Genomic DNA, 21,456 nt, shown 5'->3' on the forward strand with positions numbered 1-21,456 from the left:
CACTCTTCCTTTGGGGTACGCCAAACTCTGCCAATGTTCTGCACAGCCTATCAGTTCAGTACAGTGTTCGCTGCCTATTTACTTATCTTATTTTCTAATGCATCTTGTCGTTGGTGTCAGGCCCAAAACGCAGTACGAGTAAATAAATGAAAAAAGTCCTCATCATAGTGGTCTCGTCGCATGCACAGCTTTTCAACAATAGGTTTAATCTTCGAACCACTTAACATATTAGTATGATCCTTCCTACCCTATTGTTACTGGCAAGGCAGACAAGACAAATCAGTATATGTAACAAAATATACTATCGTCAGCACTGTCGGCTGATCACATCCGGGGCGAAGCCAAGTACTTGTGCAGCCTTACATTCAGTTTGTAACTCTTTTAGAATGCAAGAAACAACTAAACCAACATTCTTTTGTACATTGTTGTCTACCAATTTAAAGGTTTCATAAAATATGCAGTTTATCAGATAGTGTATACGACCAGGTCTCCACAAGACAACATTCAGCATTGCACTCGATATACAGAAATCGTTGATCGTAGCAATCAAGTAACTATCCCGGTATACGAAGTATCCCGTGGTCTTCTGGATTTTCTTGGACAGAAGTGCAAGAGCAAATCAATTTAATGTGCCCTCGCCATTGATCAACAAGTCGTCGTGTGAACTCAATTCGCAACATCATTGATAGCAGCAGAGAGCGGCACGATTGGACGGCAAACCATTGTCATCTTCGTACTCTTGGCCACACTGTTCTCTTCTGCACAATTAATACATTTTTATGTTTTGTTGTTTTACACATTTGCTGCGCAGTACCGTGTTGATATTAATTTGGGTCAATTATGTATAGGAAACACTTCTTCTTTCTTTCGATTGCATCGATTTCGCCTGCGTATTAGGCTGTTAATCAAATTTTGCGGTTCGATAAGAAAAACAATATTTTATGGTTTCAAATACCATTCATTATTCAGCATAGTGTCCTGGAACATCAATCCATGTTTTAATTGGTATGGTTAGGTTGATAAATAGATAAGGCGCGCTTCAAACAAGCCAAAACCCAATCTGCACCCAACTTCTAGACACGAAAAGTTTAAAGTGAGTAAATTAAAATTATCAATTAACACGAATACATATAATATGTTGTTACGTCATGATAAATTTAATTAAGGGATAATACTTCCTTTGAGTTATCCCCAAGGTTAATCGTGACAGTGATTTGCCGTAATAGTAGATCAATCTGTACACCAACCTTTAATAGCCCATCAATCAGGATGCGGTTCAGAATTTTTATAGTTCTATCAGTCTTCACAGTCTTCTGTTTTAAATGCTCGAGTTGATTGCACTGATAGTTGCTGATAACATAGAGTTGTGCGATAAGTCGAATGAAACTGATTTTAGCGTGAAGCAAACGCATGAAGAATGTGTTTGGTAAACATATTCGAGGCTTATAGCAGGAAAGCACGACGTGTCTGTTTGTCTATGGATCAAAGACAGTGATAAGCAGAACATCATTGAAGTTTTGTTACACAGTCGTTAAACAAAAATTTCTTTGAGTTCCTTGATGGCACGGTAGAGATTAATGTTCTAATCATTCATCAACGCTTTTCTGACTAAAGTGATGACTGACTGACTAAAAATGATTTGGATGTAAAAATGGTTCGGAACACAATATTTGTCCATTTTATTTTTTTTTTTATTTAAAAAGTTCACAATCGTTACTATGTTACGTTACTGTTCTTACAGGTGAAATAAACCTGTTGAACTGTTCAAATTTCAAACTTTTGGATTGGTAGCCAGGAATTCTAATAAGAACCTTAAAGTTGGTAACTCCTACTGTTAAATGAATCTTTCGAGAGACCAATAGACAAGATAGGATGGATGGGAATAGATAACCCTGCTGATGAATGATGTTTTAATCTATCCTCTATTTCCTAGATGCGGTCGGTTTTGTAAATCATTAATGTTATTTTTCCGTCTTTATTTACAGATAACGTCCTCCGGTAGCTGAACAATCCAAAGTGCATCCACTATAACAGAAGAAAGCGCATCAAAATTGTACTCATGTTGTTAGATATTGATGTTGAAGCACAACTTTCTCGGGCGTAAAGCTGATCAGAATATTTTTTTAACATTTCACTGTACTAAAATCGTAAAAGAGAGTGTAAAATTTGAGTGTGCAAAAATTTCATGTGAGAGTCCCTGTACGAACCAAATAGAAATCAACATATCACTACAGTCAGCACAATTCAAAAACCGTCATACAGAACCAGGCAAATTTTGCAATAACAAACTTTCACCACTGTATTCACCTCATTGTAGGACAATTATCAGAGCTGCTGATGTGTAGATGTAGCATCACGGCCGAACAGAACTCTTAGACATTATACGTAGCAGTGTACTTCACATCTAAAGTAAACAAGTGATCGATCATTAGTGCTAGATCGGCAACAAATACTAAACTATTGTTAAGAAAATCGCTAGTCTACTTACGAAATCATTGAATGTCTGTCATTCTAAAGATTGAAATTGTCAATCACGTTTGGACTTTGTTTGGTTTTTGAAAACAAAGAGCCAAAATTTGAAAAATAATCGGAAGCACTCATCAACAGAACCATAAACTGATGATTATACGAACCATTCAGTTATAACAAATCGAATAGCTTGAAGAGAAGCAAACACAATGAATTTACGGTACCAAGCAACGTTTTGTATCATATTTTTACTATGTGCCAGTATTACTCTTGGAGAAGATTTCGACTTCATACCAGAGGCGAACGACGATGTAGAGGTAAATCCTTAAATTGTACTTTAAATATGCATCATTCTTACTTCTTTTCTTGGTTTCTGTATATTTTTTTACTTCGCAATGAACCACCATCAACGACGATGCAGCCCCTAGCAGCAGAACCGCTGAAAATAGTTAGCAACACTAAAATAGTTTACCATAAGGTAAGTACTGGCAACAAAACCTTCATATGGTGATTTCCAAGACATTTCCAAGGCGCCTGGATAGTTAGCACAGAACTTGCTGTTCTGTGACAAAGCTTTGAACACTTATCCAACCCTTAGCTTATCAATTAACAAGAAATCCTTTTTTTTTTGTCTCATCTACAATAGTATGGCCTTATATGTCCGCCAACAGCGAAAAAGGTTAGGCTGTCCCTCATTCTACTATCTGAAAACTGGAAACAAATCACCGCACATCTGAAGAAACGCACAATTACTACACTGTCCGAGTATTTCCTTGTGCCAGAGGTAAGTGAGTTTATGTGTTTACATTATCCATAACAGTTTACATTATCAATCAAACATTCGACGTAAAATCAGTTCAACGATCTCAATTCAATTGTTCTATCTATTAAATGAACATCTTGCTATGAAACGATTTCGCATAACGCTCTACGATTATCATTAAAACTCTTTGTCGGTGACAACTACACTCAGTAGCTTGTGCTTTTAATTTTATTAGGAATCCTTATCGTCACGAGACTGAAAAAACTGAAAGTCGCAAATACAAACGTGTATATCTCGCAATATTGTCTTCTTTGTCATGTTCATACTACAATCATCGACATGTCTTCCTGTTCCCAATCTCAGTCACAAAAGACATCGATGAATCGAAATGCGCTTCGTTCGGATGCTTTTTCCGGTCGAATGATCAAACATTAAGGCCATTTGTTCCACCCGGATAGACATTATTCTTTTCTTCATTGCTCAACATGCAAACATAATTCTGCTTCCACGAAATCGACGATATACTTAGGACGTTGCAGTAATCTTGAAGCCCACTGTTCAAACAAAATTCGCAATTACGGCCGTTTCTCAAGTAATAGCGTTTTGTAGCGTTCGATATTATAAACATGTCTGAAGATTATGAGCAGCAAATGAAAATGCTAGAAAACAGAAAACATCAACACTTTTGTTCTTATGAATTCATCGATAACCATAACATAATTTAAAAACCAAAAAAATCAAAAATAAACAAAACAAAATAAACTTATTATTTATTCTAATAAATTTTGTTTTCTAAATCATCTTATTTAGGAATTGTTCACTGTCCAAAGCATAAAAGACAGCGACCTGTGCCATATAATGGAAACAGCCAGCCAACATGGCAAAAGTATTTCACCTACTGGAAAAACGTTTGAATTGATTGGATTTACGGTATGATTTCAGTTGTTTATTGTAGCAGACATGTTACGAGAAATGACTTAATTGATGATTTTGTCATTAATACAGATCGGTTGCGATGATGCTATGTCGAAGTTTTCGAAAAAAGTGTTCGGAAATATAGAAAATCAGATGGAAGACATCAAAGGCTTCACGGAGCTAGATTTTGTCTCGTGGATCATCTGGAAGGAATCGAAATCCTCGCAGTTGATGAAACGCAGGCCTAAACGGGAAGTGGATGACGATGATTATAACTACGATTACGACGACGAGAATGACGATGATGACGAAGGGTAAGACCAGCATTTTGTTCACCAATGTATTTAAATTACATATTAAATATAATATAACTTCGTACACAATACAAAACTAAATATACCATATTGTGTCATATTATCATGATACAATGACTGCGCAAATCATATTGATGTATGAAGGTGTAAGGTTAATTGATTTGACATAAAATTTTCTTCAATACCTAAATGCTGACTAGAGACTTACTTGCAAAAAGAAATGGTTTTCAACGATTTTCAAAGATTTTTTTTTAGAACCAACATTACTGTTCATGATGAAAAGATTGTTCAAGCTAGCATCTAATGTTAGCAACGTTATAATTTCAATCAATGTTTCGTACTAAGCTTAGGCTAGCGTGAGTTAATTAAAGAGACGGAATATTTTTTAGCATCAGCATTGAGTTTCGATCAAATTGATGCTTTAAATGTTATGATTATCATAGAGCATATTAGATGGATAGATATTTTTGACTCCACTATTAAGGCTTAAATATTTGGAAATATGACACCCTCTTGAAAACAAATATCAAATACTAAACTTATAATGCATATTTCAGTGAAACAACGGAAGTTCCTCATGCTCATCGGCATCATCATGGTTCAAACGAGGTAAGTTTGTTAAAATCTGTTTTATTTGTTTGTATGTAGCTATTGCACTAATAATGAAACCCTTTCCATCCAACTGTTCGAATACTCATGGCCATTATTCCAAAACAATACTAAATCCCTCAGCCCTAACAATATTCTCTGTGGAACAACTCTAACGGCGTTTACTACATAGTATTTAAGCACCTCTGGGTGTATGTATTATAAAATCATCTATTTAATGGTAAAGGTTGCATCGGACGTATTCTTTTCGACGCTGTACAATATTGGAGTACCTTTTTTCAGACCATATGCTATAATACATGTCTACATCATGTCTGGATGGTACATGTGTCGATCACTTACAAATCTAATGCTTTTCTTGCAAACAGCACATTGCTATTAATATTTAATCAAGAAATCAATTGGTTTTTCTGCATAGATTTCAACACACGCTGCTTAACACCGTGTTTTCTGGATTGTTTTTATACACTTCGAATACGAATACATACACAAACTACGCATCTAATCGAAGCCACTTTTTCTTCACTTAATTCGAATCACGAACACAAATCGAGTCGAGCCAATTGCCAAAGTCTTGCCTTAAAAACTAATTTTATGCACTTTGAAAACTAGTTTGTTGCTGTGCAGGTTTACTCTTAAGATTAATAACGTTCACTGGTTGGAGCAGTACATTTTGCTGCTTAGACTCAGAATTCATTTTGTCAAAGTTGTGTTGATGTAACCCATGATCACTTTAATGCAAAATAATAGCCCGAAAATTATACTTTCATAGAACATACCCAGTTATGATAGTGTCGAAATCTGTTGTCTTCTGATATCTTCAATAGTGTTCAAAATTAATACACAGCGAAAGACAAAGACATAATCAGAGCATGGTCATTCTTACACAATTGTGATACTAATAAACCCTACAAACAATGTAGTCGCCTGACTCATTTATGTTGTTAAGTTGATGAAAACTTTAGAAAGCATCATGTTAGTTCATTAATTTTTTTCAAGAACTGAATTTGTTTATTGAACTAAGTTGTCGTTTGTTTGAGTGAAACTAAGTTTTTTGCGTGTGTTCTTTGTTAATACGATTATATAACAGTTCTTACACAGACAATTACAATGGTTCCGATTTACCCGTTTTATCCGTCGTTTTGTAACATTATCTCCCGCAGTAGGCAGTTTGTAATTTCTTTCGTTTCCTGTAACGGTTGCTGACTTTATATTATATTTCTTAGCGATTTTCCATCGGCTGGTCCCACACTAATAATAGAAGCACTAACCTACAACCTCATTCCTTCTAAGTTCCTTATCATTTCCAGACCCACATCGATTTGCTGATAATATTTTTCACGCATATCATGACCCAATTCAGAACCTGTGTGCGAAAACGTTTCTAGGGTAATCATAATGCCATTAAAGAGAACTATACGCACATTTTGAAATGGTTTTTTAAGGAACCGTTATTCTTCGGCACGTATCAGCTATGTTCTGTTAACATTTAATAGTTGCGTTGCACGACTTCAATTAAAGCAACGAAACTCTGGTTTTTAATGCACACTTACCATATTCACAATTTATTGTTCAGATAAGAGTAACGGATTGTGCTTATGATTACTGCTACAAATTAATAAGCTGTAATTATACAAACTGTTGCAAACCAAGTATGGCACAGTATTTGATTGCTTAATAACCGATTCAATCATTTTAAATAAGCATTGACCTTCTCGTGTATAAAAATAAAATCTAAAATGTTAAAGGTAAAATAATCTTATCAACATCAGTACCTAATAGTGTTGATTCAACAAGGGCGATACTAGTGCGATGTCGCTCAAGGTCTTCATTTAATCTTTTATAATTTCTATTCTTGCTAACACCTTAATTTAGAAGTTAGTTTATCCAATCATCTGAAACGGATGACGCCTATCAAATGAAAAAAGGAGGAGTTCCTATAAAATCTTTTTTCTATTGTTTGTTTTCGTATCGCAGCCTTTTTAGTGCCCTGTCATAGAATCAATCAGTACATAGTTTGTAGCAAGTTTAGAACAATAGCAAATGAATTTGCATCGAACCAACCAATTTTTTACCTTAAAAATATGCTTAGAATGTTACCTAAGATATTGATAGCAGAATTGTTGTTTCCATGTTTTATTTTTATAAATTACTAGCCAACACCGCAAACTTCGTTAAACCATATTTCCGAAAAATAACGTCCCTTAAAATGCACATATTTCTGATAGATAGAAGTATCACTCATTCTATTGTTCCACTTGACAATTCTGGCTTGTCCCTGTCCAATTTGTTCAACTGCAATTCCTTCACAGTAAACCGCACAGCACAGCCGCCAGCAGTGTGTCGTACAGGCAAAGGAACACACACTCAGTGTCTTATATTTTTCACAGAATCGTCTTAATACTATTGTTTTTGCTTCTGTTTGAAGTTGTCGATCATGTGTTAAGCGGTCTACTGCAAATTTTTGGCTTTCTTGGGCTTGATTCTAGGTTGAGATAGATGTACGGATGGAAGGGTGTGTGTGTGCATAATATATGTGTGTATGGGTGCGTGTATTGATTGCGACTAAAGTCTAGTGGAGATTTTCGTGTATAAGCGCTTTGTAGATACTAAGGACGGTACAGAAGGATAGACCAACTGGTTGAAGGAAGGATGTGAAGGTAACATAATGAAGTCAGCCAATTTAAATCAATCAAAAAGTAACATTTTTGTTAAATTTTGACGGTAGCGTTTCTTCAGAAAGAAACATTCCACCAATCGGGGCGTAAAGACGTTTCAGCGATCAACTTGCAGCGTTTTCAAGCGCTGTTAGCACGAACTTCTTTTGTATGAACACTTACATGTCTAGCGCCAGTATGAAACACCCAATGAGGTTGTGCTGGTGCTCAAGGTAAAACAAAAATTGATTCAGTCAATGTCATGAGGTCAAGTCAAGATGTCCAAATCTTTGTCTACCGTCTTTAGTAGATACTAATAATGCTTAAAAAGTTGTTCGCCCTCTGTTTGTCTCTATCATTCTTTCTCTCTTTCTCTTTCTCTTCCCTTCCCATAACCATCATCTGGATTTGTTCCATCTGTCTGCTTTCCTAACTTCTGTGTTTTCCTTTCATGTGGTGCTTCTGCATTATTGTAATGTCTTCCGAACTAATTTCCATGCCGCTACAAATTCGGAATCACCGTATTTGAACAATGTCACTCCCAAATCGCGTTTGAAATCCGATTGAACTACTTCACACAACTATCGCACGTCCCGTGAATGCTTTAAAGCAGCAACAACCACAACATTCCAGCAATAGTGGTCAGATTGTTACTACCCACGCTACTAACAAGTATACTGACAGCATCGAACAAAAGCATTCACCAACAAGTATTGAATCGATCGCTAGCGGGCTTGAAAAACGGAATCCTTTGATGGTTCCGGTACGGGCGCAAACTGTTAGCCCAAAGCACAAATCGAACCATGGGCTGTACGATCAGATAAAAGCGCGTTCGGCCAAAAAGATTCTTGTGTCTGACACTGCAGTACAAACGGGAAACTCAAACCTATCAAAACATTACACTACGCTCCCCGACCTCGCCGAGAGCGTGTCGCAATTGGAATCGACTATTACTAAGACGATTCGTAACAATGAGCAACTGAAAAGAGAGGAAGAAAGACTGCTGACGAGAAAATCAAAACATAAGCTGATCAATATTGAGCGCATTATCGAGACGGAGTTGTTGTTACCCGAAATAGAGCGGCTTCAGGAGGACACGTTATTCCGGGACGACTACGTGACACCATCCGAGCTGGCAGTCGAATTGGCTACTGAGAAAAGTACGCCACCGGTAATAACGGATAAAATAATCGAGTTCGCTCAACTTCCTGCAACTACACAAGAAACCTCAACCAATACACTGCCTAGAAACCCGAAGCAAGTCACCAAAGATGCGACGACATTGCTCTCGAGCACTGCGACGCCATCGCATTTCAACAATGTGGATTCTATGAATCCTTTGACCAAAAGACCAGCGACTGTGCCGAACGCAGTTAAAGCTTTGCCAGAATTTAGCGAAATCGGTGTTGCAAACACCACAATGCATCCTACAATCATTTCAACGTTGATCGCTACTAATAGTCCAATTGCTATAGCAAATATGGTGCGGAATACTTCCGACGAAACCACTAGCCCTACTAAACCTCGTGCACGGCAAATTCACATTGCAACGATTGGCACGACAGCTGCGACTCCTCAGATCAGCACTGACTCCACAGCATCCCAAACTGACAGTTTCACTAAACCTTCGATATCGACCATCGAAACAACCACAAATCAGCCGACTGCCGTGACAGCAACCACACTCAGCACTACTTCAAGTATTTCAACAGCAGTCATTTCTACCGGTGGCACTGCGGCTTCCGAGATTTCAAGCCCGCCTTCCACTTCCGCTACTAACATTCATTCCACTCAAACTGTCGCTTTCGTTCCATTGGTGAAGGTAAGCAAACACTGTTCTTCCGAAAAAATAAGATTTTTCTTTTCCCCTCGCTCGACTGGAAATTGAAAAAAATACAACATTTTGTGGTCGAAAAAACTTTACATATTTAACGAAGAAGCCTGTTGCTAACGAACGTTATGTTTTAAGATTCCAAGTTCTCATTTTAAAACGGAATCTACATTATGAACTCTATATTTCTCCCAGCTACTCGTATTGGGAACAAAAGTAGAACGAAACCGATATTTACTCGTCAAATCCTCCTTTGTACCCTTTTCAACTCTGATTTTTATTTTTTAATACGTCGTTTATCTTTTCTTGTCATGTACTATTTGTTCTAATGAACAGAATAAAAAAAACCCTAACAGAGACGTTTAGTTTTTTTAAATTTTTATAGATAGAAGTAATGTTTAGTAAAGCCATTATTTTTGTCTTCAGCGATGGTTAGAGTTATATCTAAGCGTTATCTCGAATAAAGTGCAATAACAAATATTTATAACACACGGTTTGACGGGTAATTTCCTAGTCAGAATCAACATCAAACACTGAAAGCTGTTCAATAAATTTTGGGCTTCAATAACAGTTTTTTTTTGTTATATTGATACACTCTTCATATGCACGTATGTGAAGTTTCATTTCAATCTGTCAATTGATTCTTTCTTTACAAGCCATTTAGTATCGACGTGTCACAGTATTTTTTACAATAGAAAAGTATCGTGCAATGATTGAATTTTTAGTTTTGGAAGGTTTATAAACAAAGGAAATTTATGAACGAATGTTGAAGGACTTGAATTATATGTATAAGGACTTGAAGGTCTTGAATTAATACAGTAGAAAGATGGGTTGCGGAATTTAAACGTGGTCTTACAAGCCTTGTAGACCATCGACGTTAAGAACATCCAAAAACAGTAGCAACAACTGAAATCGTAGAAAAAATACAGGAAATCGTATCGGAAAATCGTCGAGTGCCTGAAACAGATTTAGGAGAATCATCTCGTTGGACAATGCAAGCAAATTTTTGACTGAAGTATTGGGTCTTAGAAATTGGATATTGGGTTTTTTCTGTGTGCCCCATTGATGTCACTTTCGCTAACAATGAAACAAAAACGCATTCGAATGCAACTTTCTCGGCCACATTTGGAGCATTTTCGTAAAGATAAAGTGGATTTTGTGCGTCGACTCATCACTATGGATGAGATTTGGGTCTATCACCATGATCCTGAATCAAAACAAGAGGCTTAAGAGCAATGTAAACATTGTTCTTCGGCACAATGCACCCTGGCACAAGAGAATTTGACAGTTTCATATAATTTTGAATAATTAGTAGTGCGTTTGGCCTTATCTGCGGGGTCTTAAGCCGCCAATTCTAAGAAACATATTTTTCTTCAAGGTGTTTGATAGCGAAAAAACTTTATGTAAGTCAACTACATGTTTCTATGCTGCTTTTATTGTTTACAATCTAATCATCCCTGTAATACAAACAAGCAATAAACTTTCTGCACAATCACTTCAGAAAGTTCATGCAAAAACTTAAGTTTTGCTAAGATATTATACGAAGATATATGAAAATATTTCCCATTTCTCAAATTATCGACATTTCTGCAATATTATTTGTAAATACTAAATATGTCTTTTATGCCATTCAAATTAAGAGAACAAATACAACAAAACTTTAATTACATCTGTGTTCTTAACCACTCGCCAAACTGTTTTTTCTCATTTACATTTAAATTGAATGTTAATTCATTTTCACATCGTCAAAGAAAAAAATTAAACTCAAATGATTGCTGTGGTGCATATCTGATTAGTATGCATCAACAGTTGGACAACATGACATCGATCCTCATACGGTGCTACTAAACTGTGAAATATGTTTGGATTCTATTTATTGAATGGGGGAAGAGAAAAGAAAATACAAATGGTTGGGTGTAGTGAATATGATGGACACAATTTTTTGAGCAAGCAATGGAAAGGATGATCAATTACCAATGCACATGTAATTTGCATTACACGAAGAATGGTAAATAGATAACGGGCATTCAATATTCGATAAAACATTAAACAAATAGATGTTACTTCATAGTTGATATTCATTCGAACAAACCAAATGGCGCGGTTTAAAAAAAACCAAATAGAACATGGCCTATTTTTTACATTTCCATTTTCAGTAACATTCGCACATTTCAGTATGACATTTAATCGGAAATTGACATACAATTGTATAGAACTTTCGTTCGGGTTTTTAGTAGTGAATCAAAAAACTTCTGGTTTGAATGCAACATGAAACTTTAGTAAGATTTGAATCTCATTATGTCTAAGTACCTATGTAACTTGAAATATCTCAATCGATAAATGGTTAAATGAGTTTTTCAATAGGGATATAAAATTCATTCAAACCAACTAATCAGCACGATCACATTCGAACAGTCATGCTCTGCACAACTACGGAATCTTACTGCAGCCTGCATTTAAGGATTTACTGAAGGCACAATAGCTAGGGCAATGGTTACCTGTAGAGCCGAGTGCTTAGTAATACGCTGCCTCATGCACTTGTATTTAACCTCTGATCAGTGCGACTAGATAGTAATACAAACTTTGTCTGATCTTGTGTTGCTAATATCTGCGGCGTTCGGCATTGTTTTGCTTCGTTGTTCATCTTTATGGTTTTGTTGTGTTTCCAATTTAACTGATATGTGTGTGTGTATTTCGTATGCTTGCGTGTGCGTGAATTTATGTTATACTTACGGGTTGATACTTAATTCGCTATATTTCGTAAATGATGCAGTTACAGCCGACGCTGAAATCAAAGCCAATTATACTCTGCCGGCAGCCCACAGCGTTTTATGTATGTTCATTCTTTAAAAACATTCAACACCTGTCCATCTAAAAATGTACAGTTTATGGCACTCTTTAAAACCGTTAGATTCAGGACCTACCATGCAATTAGTCTCATTGGCTCTTCCGGCGCTACAAGAAGCATACGCCAGCTTTAAGAAGAAAAAACAAATGACGCTACATAAATATAACGATACAGGACTTTGTCTATGCTCATACTGCCCATTAGTGGTTCACACTTATGTGAAGCATAATAAAACGGATGGCATACCTTTTGTCGCTGGAAGGACACTCCGCATTGTACCTGGGGTGTAAATACTTCATCAAGATTTAATGACATTTTCGCGACTCGTTGTGCAGTGCTGTCTTTACACATGTTAATGTGTTAGGGTGCTCATCATTTGTTGAATTTGCGTTGTTCTTTCGGTTTTGTGCTACTTCACAACGCCCACTTAACCGGATGCACAGCTGGCATTTGTTGCAATGACCGTACACTGTCTCAAACATGTTACAAAAGCCAACTAAGCAATGGACACAATGTTTGTGCCGGATTGAGTGGCACTAGATAGTGCCAGCTAGATGCTATGAAACATTCTGGTTTTTGCTACCGAAACGCGGTATCTCATTACGGTTGGCGTTGTGTTTGCTTTTCTTTACACATTTTCTTTTGCTTCTACTTTTCGCTCTGGTATAGTCAAAACTGTTCACTATCGCACTGCTGCTGCTGCTGTTGCTGCTGCTGATACTGAAACTCCTTCTCCAAGTACACTTTTCGTTTATGGACTACAGCAACTTTTCCAATTAGAATGTCACCTAAATGATTTACTCCCCACTTGCAACAGCTATGCCACATTTCTTCTGCTTGTTTTGCTTTTATATTTTCATTATAGATTTTTTTAATTTGCGATTTGTTATATGGATACTCTTAGGCTTTGCTTACTGCTTCATTAAGTATATGTTGAATCATTTGTCTGTTGCATTTACTATGATAAGCATTTATTTAGACTGAACAGTAGAGAATCCTCACGCACAAATAACAAAGGGTAGATAATTCTTTGGATATAAACAGCTACAACAGCTTACTTATATATTGCAGCATGTAGCTCAGAAACCTTATATTACTGCACGCACGGTCTCATGTATTTCGCTGCATGGCCAACTACAGCTATCAATTTATTCGACATGCATGGCTTTGAATTGAACGATTAGCAAACATTTTTGTTTTCCATCGAATGATTTGCAAGCACTTGGATTGATAAGCAGGTTACACCCTAATCGTGTTAGCAAGATCTGAAGGAAAAAAATGGCCAAATAATTACTGCATGTTGCAAGCTAAAATTAATTACGTGATGAATAATGACAACAAGCGATGTAAAAATGGCGTTCCGTTGATGTTCAGAAACGAATACAAACCGGAAAAAACAATCCACCAAACGATTACTTCGACGCTTCGAATCATCGTTTCGTCGCTTTTTTATGAATGGCGCATCAAAACCACTTTACCAATAACTCTGCATCACTTTTATTCACCTTCAAACTTTACTCTTTCGCTCTTGTGACTGTGAACACTTCACACCTGGATACTACCCATCATTTGTCCCGATTGGCTGTATTGAACAAATATCGCGCGCGTATACACGTAATACCCCGACGTGTGTCACCGTGTGCAGAAGGATGAAAGCACCACAGCTAGCTCTAGCAAAGATAAAGACTTAATTCGCAACACTGCCACAACATTCCCGTCATCTATCGGAACCTCACCACCAATTCCATCGTCATCAACTACATCATCGTTTCCGTTAAGCTCACCAATGGAGGATGAAAAGGACTCGGACGATGTAGCGCAAGCGATTGCCACGTTGTCGACCATTTCATCCAGCTCATCTAGTACGGATATCCTAGATAGAGACAGCACTATCCTTGATTCGTTTGAATCTGATATCAAACGGATCGCAGGGAGTGGTGAGCGGACGCAGCCAACTTCGCCAGCTACAAAGACCTACAGTAACACACCTCTAACGACGGCCAGCAATTGGGAGCCTCGTGCATTTGCGCCGCAGGAAAATCATCCCTTCAGTCGCTTGCTAAACGGAGATGCTGCCAGCGAAGAGGAAGACGAACAACGAGAAGATGAAACAAGCGAGGACGTTGAGGAATACTTTTCACCAGGGGTCCGTATCACGGTGCTCCCGAACTTGCCTCCACATTTTCCCGGGCATGGTGACACAGTAACCATGACAACTACATTAACTCCTCCGCGGAGCTCAGATTCAGAGTTCGTCGATACTCTGAATGAAGCTTTTCGCACTACGACAACCGATACTCCCGGCATGGCTTTTCCAACATTGCCAACTGCCGACACCACGGTGACAGCAACGATCGCATCATCCCCAGACACAACCACGCTCACGATTGCCAATCCTACAACAGTAACATCTACACCAGCTACCACAGCCAACACTTCTATTACGACAACAATCGATAGTGCTACTAGCTATGCTACAACCGCCAGCAATCCCAGTGCATCCCTGGCACCAGAACCCGATACCGTTGCTCCTAGTACTACCCTAGAGCTCCAGGTAGCGAACACTATAATGCCAACCAATCGTAGTTACTACAATGCCTGCTTTTCAATGCGTGTTAACGCGCGCTACCTTTATTGTTATTTTACAACTTCACTTACTCGATTTCGAATTGATCACAAAACTGCAAAAGCTGGACACGAATAAGTTGCTGCGCACGCACGAATATTTTATTTTAGCGTCCTTTCAATTCAGTTTAAAAATCGCAAACAAAATATATACCCATATGCAGGTGTAGGCGGAAAATGAGTACAAATCAAGTACCGTAAAAGGCATTCTAAACGACCTCTCTCGTCCGCTTGAAAGGTGGAACAGAGCGTTGGAACAGAGAAGGTTCACTGTTTTCAGACATTATCTTTTGCGTGTTGTATTTCTACAGGCGAATCCTTATGTTCGGATTCGGAGTAATCTTAAAATATTGTTCAATTCTCGCTATTGTTATATTCGCTATGAAGGCAGTATTTGCCATTGAAATTAACGCATTGAAGCCATTAACAAACGAAACAGCAATGCGATACCAAAAACAAACCAAGCATAAAATATGGTTCGATTTCTGCTGTGGTCGAACTTGTTTTATTATCTTAAACCAGAAGCCTGCCACTGGAGGCAGTTGCCTATCTAATTTTTTTTTTAGCTTAACCGTGACATTTGTAAAAAAAATGTACAATTTTTCTCTTCTTTTCACGGTAATCATTTCTTCTACTTTACTCTTAGTTCATGTCAAATCTTGTATTATATTTTGTGTACATTTTCCTTCCATATTTACTGTATATAGCGGGTATTCTTGTCTTACTTTCACGTAATATCATGTGTTTACTAATGGAAAATCATTTTACATTCGAAACATTAACGACTGTTCCACGTCCATTGAATTGAGCACTACGCATTACCTATACGCTTCTTTCTCACTAAATCTCACTTTTACTTTATTGTTTCCAAGCGCTCAAACAATAGATTATGAAAATAATTTATATTTTTTGTGCTCTTTTGAATACTTTTATTTTTGATTCTTACTACGAATCTATTACAATGTTCCCGGCCACGTGTATAAAACTAATCTTTTCATTCTGCCTTCACTTCATCGACGCTGATCGCTTAGAATACGACAACACAGCGCTCTACAGTGTCCTTTACGACACCCAAACAAGACGGTACGGCTACAGTGAAGGAAGTAGAATACGAGAACTACGACGATGAGTACGATGACGAGGAAGAAGGTGCAGAGCCGACAACAGTCAGCACCATACCGGATCCTCGAAGTGTAGCTTCAACCACGGAGAAAACATTGCCACAGTCTACGGAGGTAAGGGACGGAAATTGAGATTTTATATTTTTTGTCTGCAAAATTATTTCATTTTCGCCTAAGGCTTCTACTACTTCGAGTTCAACACCAGAAACAACCTTTACGACACCCACAACAACAACAACAACGAAAGCAGCAACGACTTCCACCATGGCACCAACCACAACGACTGAGGCTCCGGCGACAACGACGACCGTTTTGACCACGGAGTTGGATGAGCCGACCAATCTGTCGCCGATCATTAAGAACCGAATTCCCAAGCAGGCCATCATTGCCGGAAAAGTTTTCAACTATCAGATACCGTTGGAAACATTCTACGACAACGAGGATGGCAACAATCTGCGGCTGGAGCTGTTGGATGGTCGGGAGCAACCTCTTAAACACTACTCCTGGATTCAGTTCAATGCGGACACGAAAGAGATCTATGGGCTGTAAGTAACATAGGCCACAACGGAAGGAACTAAAATAAAGACATACTACGAAATTCGCTTTTCTTGCTAGACCACTCGAGAAGGACGTGTCGAAATGGCCGTACAAGTTACGCGCCACCGATTCGGGCAACCAAACGGTCACGGAAACCGTTGACATCATGGTGCAGCAGCACAAATCGCACCGCAGCGTAAACCACGAAATCAGCCTCGCGTTAAAGCTGAACCGTAAGTTCACGAGTAACGTGGATTGGCAGATCGAAACCATTCGTGGCATCGCCACCGTGCTGGGCGACGCATCCCTGGGGAACATTGTAGTGCGCGACATACGCAACAGCTTGCAGGACCCGAACGTGGCCACTTTCGTGTACACCAACGAAACACTGCCGAAGGACCGGTGTCCGGAGGAAAAGTTGGACGAACTGCTGGTTCGCTTGACCGAGCAGGCACTCAACGACGCACTGCGACCGGACATCACGGTAAAGTCCGTTCAGGGCCAGCAAATCGGACAGTGCACGAAGCCGACGCTTCCGAAAGTGAAACCGACACTGAGCATTTCGCGCAACTTTGCACCGCAAGCGCGCAACCAGGTCGATCAGGTCAATGCCACCGTAGGACATCTGCTCGTATTCAAAGTACCGGCGGTAAGTTGGTTAGAGAGTGTTTCGTTGAGAGGCTGAAAATCTTGAAAACCATTTGCTTACTGCTTACCGACAGGACACATTCTACGATCCGGAGGATGGTAATGAGCTGAAACTGAAGCTACTTACGACCGAGCGCAACACTCTCGATCCTTATCACTGGTTGCAGTTCGATAACAAGAACCAGGAATTCTACGGCGTACCACGGCCAAATGACATCGGCCGAAAGGAATACCTTCTGGTTCGCATTTAGTTTCCACTAGTCAATGCCTTTTAGTGCACAAATCACTGATCTGTTTTGTACGTCCCACTAGATGGCCGAAGACCGCGAGGGACTGACGGCGACGGATGCGCTGGTAGTAGTGGTCAATCCACACCACAAACGCGACTACAGCGTTCTTTTCGAACTTACGCTCGATACTACGCACGAGCAATTCAGCACGGCGCAGGCTCAGCGGCGGTTCATCGAGCGGCTGGCGCTGGTGTTTGGTGACCCGTCGACAAACTACATCAAGATACACCACATTCGCCCCATCCACCACACCGGCCAGGTGCAGGTGTCCTTCTTCAACACAACGCTCAACCGGCAGCACCAAAGGTGCCCGCAGGAGGAGATCGAGGCGCTTCGTAACATTCTGCTGCACCAGGACAGCACCATCCGGGCGAAAGTACGCGAAACACTCACTCAGGAGTTTAGTCTGCAGAACGTGAGCCTAGTTCCACTGGACAACTGTCACGGTTTCGACACACCACACCATCCCACGAGCGAACCTGAGAAGGCCGCTCCGCCACCAATTTCTAAAGATGATTACCTACTTACGTTCGTCCTGCCGACGGTCATCATACTGATCATGCTGTTGATCGCGTTCATCATCGCGTGTGTGCTTTACAAACGGCGTCTGACGGGAAAAATGGAGCTGGGTAAGTGAGAAGCGGTTCCACGGCCGCCCCTTCGCCGGCACTAACCCAACCGCGCTATCCCGCGGAAGGCAACTAATATTGATCAATAATGAAAGAATATATCAATTTCAAACCTATCGCTCCGTCATCCTGTTCGCCTCAACCCCAAGGTACCGATGAAGAGCGGAAGTCGTTCCGCTCCAAGGGCATACCGGTGATCTTCCAGGACGAGCTAGATGAAAAACCGGAGATTGGTAACAAATCGCCCGTAATTCTGAAGGACGAAAAGCCACCACTGCTGCCCCCGTCCTATAGCAGCACTAACAACGACGGTGGTAAGTGCTACCCTCCCCGAGTGTACCTCAATTCCCCGGCGAACAGGTCCATCGAAGATAACGGGTTTGTCTCGTCGTTTTAGGAGAGAACGAAGATGTCGATGAGTATGTGCCTCCGCCGGCTGTCATCGTTGCGGGTCGGGAATCGCGAGGCAAATCCCCCGTCACGCCTTCGTACCGACGGCCGCCGCCTTACGTGTCCCCGTAAACCCCAAACCATCGAGGAAGGAACGTCTCTTAAAATCATACGTCTTCGTTTCACTTTAATTTTTAGTTTCGTTCAATGGGATATTTCCCATTTGGTTTACCAATAACACACCAAAAAGGCGCAAACTGATAAAACAATCAGCGGTGGGAAAAGTTATTGTAAGAAAGTAGGGCATGCTCGATGGAGTAGTATATGCATTCAAATTTTTTATACAGCGTGTGTTCTTTTCCAATTTTCACATAAATATTACACTACCCACTGCTGCAAGCAAGTGTGCAACGCACGATTGCTAGTGAAAGGCGTGTGACAACGGTAAACAGAAAACCGAGTGAACGGGATCAACCGAAGAGAGGTTGACGAGAGGGCGCAAAGAGTTTGAAGAGCGTTCAATTTATAGTCATTGACAAAGAGTTCGAGTAGTGCTTGGAGTAGTATGTGTAGTAGTCTTAAATTTTAAGTTCCGCCGAAGAATGCTTCTAACCTCGACCTACGAAGCACGAAGCAAACAAAAAGAACGACCCGTAATAGGCCATCATGGCCACCATTAACCAGCCAGTTTTCAGCACATTACTTTTGTCTACTTTTACAATTCGTCGTCTAGTATCGTAGGCGTGCTGTATTACATCGTGTGGGCCATTGGCAAATATTGCCATCTATGTTTATTTATCCTTCCGAGTCCTGTTCGGCTTTCTTGTCGAGCGTGGAATTAGCATTAGCGTTTGTTCCTTCATGAAGTACTCATAACTAACCGTTCCCGTTCGTGACGGGACGGGACAGCGCACAATCAAATGTGGGAGAGACAAAGACATGTTGTGTAACCACGGACATAAAGACGAAAAACAGGGAACTTTTCCCAGCTCAATATTTTTGTATAGCCACTGTGCGCCGAACAAAAGAAGTGATGAAGAAGTAACAGCGTTCGCTCTAGAGACATTCTTTTCTTCCAGCATAGCGACATGACAGCCGAAAACCATCTGCACCTCCCTCGAATCATAATTCTAATGAGCTTAAATAACATCTGATCTGAACCGGTCACATACGATAGAATGATATTGCGCACGATAGACGAGACAAACGCTAGAGACCTAGAGGCGAAGAAGGAACGTTTCTAGTGTTCTTTATAGCAGCAGCAAAGTCTTTGAAATCCATTAAAGAAGAAGTACAGCATTTTACAGGAATCATTTCACGATATGAATGCGAAAAGAAAATGAGGTAAATGAGGCCTCGCCCCTGCCATAAGCACACAGTTGCTGACAGATTTCTGCTAAATCTAATGCCATAGCTAATGAAAAAAAAGACCCGCAAACGTCATTTCTTGATCGGAAATGAATAAACAAGCATGGATTGTTGATCTCAGCATTTCGAAGAAAGTTTTGGATTTACGACAATCGCTGGGTTTGCATTAGAAACTGATTGTGGCAAATGTGTCACAATTTAGTCGAATTGAAATGTAACCCAAACGCGGTGTTTGTAACATTTCGAAGACATTTTTTTATTTGTATTTTCATAAACGCTACACTACACGGTTGACATGTAAAAAACGAAACGATTCGTTCGTGTCCCAAAGAAGATACATTTTAATCCAATTCCCTATGGTTTGAAAATCATGACTGCAAAGACACGTGTTTTTTTACTTTCACTCTCGTGACAAAAAACCCCTTTTGCAAATAGAATCGAGAGGCAGTTACTGAATCAAACAATCTCACCTCTGGCTGAACTCTGGGGAACTCAAGGGCAGATTAAATCGGTTGATTGACTTATCGGAGATCCGAATGAAGTGTACGCGTTTTTGCACAATATATTGGTCAACATTACTTACGTACTTTGTTTTCATCAACAACACTAAGAATGTAATTAATGCGAAACCGCACTTTCTGTGAGGTATAAATAGGTAAGCAGCAAAATTAAACAGTTAAAAAAGCGTGTATCGTTTGATTGGAAAACTCATTTGCGTGAAACAACCAGGATTCTGATTCAAACGTAATTGATTTATAGTAAATTCTTCAAGCGAGCGAATCTAATAGTTCACGATAGCAATATGTGAATTAATAGATTCAGAAAATAGGCTTACTGTTGAAATATAAAAAAACACGGCACACATGCAAGCGTAACAGTCCTCGTTGCACGTTAAACGTGGATACCAACGCAAACGTAGTAGAGTGCAGGAAGTGAATTTAGTTAGTGCTCTGTGCGATGAAGTGCACGAAAACTCAGTAGTAAATATACATACAGAAAGGAGTATGAATATGTACTAGTATATATTTAAGAGAATCGAATCCATACGCAGGAAAAACAGACGAAGTCTAAAAATACACAACCATACCTTCTACATCATTTGAAATTAGAAACTGCAGCAAAGGATGTGAAATGTTTGGAGCAACAGTTCGAAACACATTGAGCTAAGTTAAGAGAAAATATAACGAAAATTCGTGCATGAAGCAAGAAATTCGATAACCAAATTGTAAATTTTTTTAATAAAACCAATGTAAAATTTATCTTAACTCTTGTGTATTCAGGTTTTCGACATATGTTAGAACGTTCAACCTAACAGTTCACCGGAGGGTGGTTAGGTGTAAAGGCTGTACAACATAAGCACGTCGTACAGTACACGCAATTCGCTATTGTAGCGGCTCCTCCGTTGTCCCTCCATAAATACGGAGATTTAAGTCCGTTTGTGA

General features: G+C 39.4%; 1 protein-coding gene across 1 annotated transcript; it reads left to right on the forward strand.

The window, feature by feature from the left end:
• Nucleotides 1–2,678: 2,678 nt before the first annotated feature.
• Nucleotides 2,679–21,273, forward strand: LOC128278897 (uncharacterized). Its single transcript, XM_053017623.1, has 13 exons — nt 2,679–2,786; nt 2,891–2,947; nt 3,116–3,253; nt 4,043–4,162; nt 4,238–4,461; nt 5,019–5,070; nt 16,063–16,266; nt 16,330–16,697; nt 16,768–17,338; nt 17,412–17,576; nt 17,650–18,256; nt 18,352–18,567; nt 18,654–21,273. The coding sequence occupies exons 1-13, from the start codon at nt 2,679–2,681 to the stop codon at nt 18,776–18,778; spliced, it is 2,955 nt and encodes a 984-aa protein (XP_052873583.1). The 3' UTR covers nt 18,779–21,273.
• The last annotated feature ends 183 nt before the right edge of the window (nt 21,274–21,456 follow it).

The sequence above is a fragment of the Anopheles cruzii genome, chromosome 2 (assembly GCF_943734635.1).
Source record: "Anopheles cruzii chromosome 2, idAnoCruzAS_RS32_06, whole genome shotgun sequence".
Classification (NCBI taxonomy): Eukaryota; Metazoa; Arthropoda; class Insecta; order Diptera; family Culicidae; genus Anopheles; species Anopheles cruzii.